This window comes from Monopterus albus, unplaced genomic scaffold (assembly GCF_001952655.1).
Source record: "Monopterus albus unplaced genomic scaffold, M_albus_1.0 scaffold196.1, whole genome shotgun sequence".
Classification (NCBI taxonomy): Eukaryota; Metazoa; Chordata; class Actinopteri; order Synbranchiformes; family Synbranchidae; genus Monopterus; species Monopterus albus.
In genome coordinates this window covers 573,209-578,063 of record NW_018128076.1, presented here as the reverse complement: position 1 = coordinate 578,063, position 4,855 = coordinate 573,209, and the positions used below count along the sequence as shown (strand labels likewise).

The window sequence follows — 4,855 nt, the reverse complement described above, 5'->3', positions numbered from 1 at the left end:
GCATACGTTGGACTATTTCAGGTATCAACATGTTCAGCTCTTCAAGGACATTCATGCTTCTATTCAGAATGTTTCTAAACTTCATACTTTTGAAATATGTAGCTTTATTTTGAAAGTTTTGCACCATTCAAATGAATGGGGAAATTCTAGCTCAGAATACTTTCAGCTTTTAAAATGTTCAGCTCTTCGAGGACATTCATGCTTCTATTCAGAACCTTTCTAAACTCCATACTTCTTCAATATGTAGCTTTATTGTGAAAGTTTTGCACCATTCAAAAGAATGAGGAAATTCTACTTCAGCATACTTTCACCTAGCAAAACCATTCAAGTGTCAAAGTCTTCAGCATATTCAGGGCAATCTTTCAGCAATTCGCATCCACACGCATTTTCGGCAGTAAATGCATTTCTCTAGTTATTATTCTCATTTCATCTGTATGTTTTTTGGTGCTTAATTCTTTCAGCATACTTTTAGCCATTGATGTATCAAAATGTTCAGCTTTTTAAGGAGACATGTGCTTGTATTTTTGTTGTTTGTAACATTTATACTTTTTCAACTATTTAGCATTCTTCAACAAGTTTTGCCCCATTCAAATGAATGGGAAAAATGTTCACATCTTAATCACTTCAGCATACCTTTAGCTAAAAACACCATTTCAACTGTTATCTATTCAGCAACTCTTCAGCTATTCATAATGTACACAGCTTTTTGATATCTTTTACAGTTTTTGTATAATTATTGTTTATATTTTATGCCTCATTTCAATAGCGATGCCCTAGTAATCCTCAGGGTGTAGGACTATGCTTTCATTCTCATACACACACACACACACACACACACACACACACACACACACACACACAAACACACAACCCTACTTGTATTACCTACCTTTTGGGAATAATTTCACTTCTTAATAAGTTAAGCATACGTTCAGCTACAAAAGCCACTGAGGTATCAAAATCTTCAGCTTTTTAAGGACGTGTGGTTATATTTTTCTTGTTTGTAACATTTATACTTTTTGATATATTTAGCATTTTTCAACAAATCTTGCCCCATTCAAATCAATGGAGAAATTCTACTTCAGCATACCTTCAGCTATCAAAATGTTAAGCTCTTCAAGGACATTCATGCTTCTATTGAGAATTTTTTTATACTTCATACCTTTGAAATATGTTGCTTTATTTTGAAACTTTTGGACCATTGAAATGTTCAGCATTTTATTAATAAGTTCAGCATACCTTCAGCTAGAAAAGCCATTCAGGTATGAAAATGTTCAGCTCTTCAAGACCAGTCCTACTTTATTGCATCTCATCTTTCAGATTATTCAACAAAGAACTTCAGCCATTTCTTCTCAACTATTTCAACAAAATACTTTGGCCATTTCTTCTCATCTTTGAGCTGTTTCAGCAATTGATTTCAGGCATTTTCAGGATGATCTTTCAGCTTATCAGCATCCACACGCATTTCTCTAGTTACACTTATAAAATTTTGTTAATATTAAAGTCCCCGTAGCCTGCTCATTTTGTTCCAGTCATTTAACGTTTAAACTAGAGGGTTGGAGGTTCGAATCTCGGTGCCTGCAGTCCACATATCGAAATGTCCTTGCGCAAGACACTGACCCCCCAAGTTGCCCCCGATGGTTAGAGCCATCGGTGTAAGTTGACGCCGCAGATGGCTGCCTCAGTTCTGTACCAGAATTCCTTGTGTGTAGCATACTTGGCCAAATAAAAGTGATTATTATTATTATTTAATCTTGGGTATGTAGGATATGGTTCGTCTTACCATTGCTAACTCTGAGAGACGAGGCAGTCCAAGTAACTTCAAAACAGTGCTGATTTATTCAAAGGATCACGGGTAAAATTAACATTACACGCTCAGGTATCTTACCTCTAGTACATGTCGTGGCTTAAACATAAGAACATATTATGGCTAAGGCTACAGTTATACATGTCGTAATAATAATATTAAACACCCTGTCTGCTGACAGTCATCAACTCTTCTCTCTGGTATCCTTGACCAGAAGTACCCTGTAGAAACTCATAATCATGCCTAAGCATTTAACAGTCTAACTAGACATCCTATCTCCACTAAACATTTCTAATACATAAAGTATCTATCCAATATCTATCTGACTAAAAATACCTAACAGGTACCTCTAGATTAGCTTGGCACCCCTCATAACTCCAAATTGTTTGTAATTATTTCAGAATGATAAAACCAGAGAACTTCTTCCTATAAACAAGATAGTTCATGAACAGGCACACCTCTTGCTTCTGGTGTTGTCGAAATTTGTTTCCCCATTGAGATGTGTTTCCCCTCAATTGAATTTCTCCTCCATAGAGGGGTAAAGAATGGTATATATACCAATGAAAAGACATGTGTAACACTCTAAACAAAGTGGGTAATTGAGAAACATCATTTTACCTGGCATAATGCAGACATAGTAACTTCTCCAGCCTTACCACAATTCTCTATAGAAGCAATACAGTAAATGACATGCAACGTGTGTTTTTTTTTTTAATTTACCATTAAGTCCCACCGAGTAGTGGAAGCATCACTCCCTTTCAAGTAGCTCCAAGGTCGGTAAATCCACTGGTGGTCGCTACATCTTCCCCCACATGACCACATACAGTCCTAAAGTAGTGAAATTAATTACAACAAGTAGCGTAGTGCTGAAAATAACATTATGGGTCATTAATCTGCTTGTTAACTCGCAACACATCACATGCAGCAAACACACTGGCCTCAAGCAGTCAAAACTAAAAGGCACTGTGCTCCGGAAGAATCCAGAGTTGATGAACTGATCATTCACCACCGCGGGAACACTTCACATGCCAGCTGTTGTAGTTTAGGCCCAGTCAGGTAAAACAGCAAGTCCCTGGACATTCAGTAACCTCAGGCCCTGTAATTTTCTCCACATCCTCTGGTCACACTACAGCAGCAGGAAGTGAAATATATTCACAAAACTAGGTGCAGTCAAAAAATTCAGCTTTTACAATGGCACCAGGGGATGCCTTTAAAAAAAAAAAAAAAACGTTTTTTTTTTTTATTGAAAATATACATAACAAAAGAGGCAGTATAACATTTTGCCAATATGGTTGGGGCACTGGTGGTGGATGTCAGGCAAGCTCACATGAACGTGCAACTGCCTGGAGATTATGCCCACTTAAGGAAATCCTTAAACTATCACGTAATATTTTATTTTGTTAGAAAAAAAGTCTCACGAGTGAGAGTTTGCAAGACGTGTATAAACCAAATTGCTTCTGCATAAAAATACTACAACATAGGCACACCTCATTTTCTGAGTTTTAGGTCACGTCTAAGATGATAATTCACCATTGTAACATTGTAGATAAGTCAGAAAACAAGGAAAAGCATGCCATGGTCCTTTTAATAAACTTGTACCTATTAGTATTTTAAATCTTTGAGAGTCTTTGTTGTTATCAGACTATGGTACAGTATGGATTAAAGTCCTCTATACACTCTGTACATTTTTCAATTTTAATGGACTCAGTTGATGTCATAACTGGAATAGGTAAAGTCAGGAAGGCTATAATGATGTATACTACAGACAATAACATCCACTCATTTGTCTGTGTCTCCCAGGCTGAAGAAGGACGATGAGTCACTGACCATCCCCAGCGTGAATGAAGGAGATGACGGAACATACACCTGCACTGCTAAATCTGAGATCGACCAGGACTCAGCCTCAGCACGTCTCACTGTTTTAGGTACACTCAGATACTGAGCAGTGCTGGTACAAACCATTTACTTCAATTAAAGAATCAGCCCTATACTGGAATATTACCCATTAAAAACCTTTAAAGTAAATATTACTTGAGAAAAACTGTTGAAGTAGATGGATTAAAATGTGCTAAATAATCAGTTTTAAAATATTTGTGTGTTGTTTCATTTTCTTATGATAATGTTGGATTAGCTTTGTCACCACATAACCTACATGCTGTATTCAAATGTGCTGCACACTAGGTCAGTGGACACAGTACTTGCCTTAAATTCCAAGAATGGTTCATATTAACTCGATTTCATATTTTCTATAACTGTTTTTCTTCAGACGGTACTATATTTCTACTTGGTCTTCAAATGGAAATCGTGCATATTTTAGTGTTGATGCTGTTTACTAAATACTTAAGTATTTTAGCATTACTTTCTCTCACTGATGAACAGTTTGCATGCAGCATACTGAGATACTGTAGTGCTGCGTAGGAAATGTTGTGGTGAAGCTGTACTGTAAATGCAGTTTGAGCATTCTGTTTGGACCGTTGCTTTGATGTGATATTTTTGGCATAATGACAAGGAGTCACAGAAATGAGCCACAGAAATTGATAACAAATAAAAAGTTAATTCAACAGATCTTACCACATTTTGAAGACATGTCTATGATCCTCAAACTCATCTGTCTGTGTCTCTGAGGAAGTAGTATTTATTCTGCTGTGCCAAGAGACAAGGGCACACTTTCATAAATGACTCAAATGTCTACAGAATGACAGTAGACATGTCTTGAGAAAACATTACTTTAATACTGGCTTCTCAAATTTAACAGAAAACTGGCAGACATCTGTGACTCAGTGCCAAAGTATCATCTTACAAAAACAGTGTTCACATGATTGTTTTAAACTGGAGCTACAGTAAGTGAAGCTGACTTTAACATTTTTAACAAGTGTGCTTCCTTGCTGTTGATTTTCTGGTAGACTAACATGCAAACTGTAACCTTTATAACCACTTCCTTGTCCTTGTCCCCTGCTCACAGAGGAAGCATCCCTCCACCCTTCACTCTCTAGTGCCTTGCCTTCAGGTAACACATGGCTCCAGTGCAAGTCACTCTTTTCTTTCTTC

General features: G+C 37.0%; 1 protein-coding gene across 1 annotated transcript in view; it reads left to right on the top strand.

Annotated features, from left to right (window-relative positions):
* nfasca (neurofascin homolog (chicken) a) overlaps positions 1 to 4,855 on the top strand; it is a 152,688-nt gene that overhangs the window by 68,704 nt on the left and 79,129 nt on the right. Inside the window, exons 10-11 of the mRNA XM_020617875.1 lie at positions 3,608 to 3,732; positions 4,770 to 4,814. Of these exons, the coding sequence (XP_020473531.1) occupies positions 3,608 to 3,732; positions 4,770 to 4,814 (170 nt within the window). The remainder of the gene's footprint in view (positions 1 to 3,607; positions 3,733 to 4,769; positions 4,815 to 4,855) is intronic.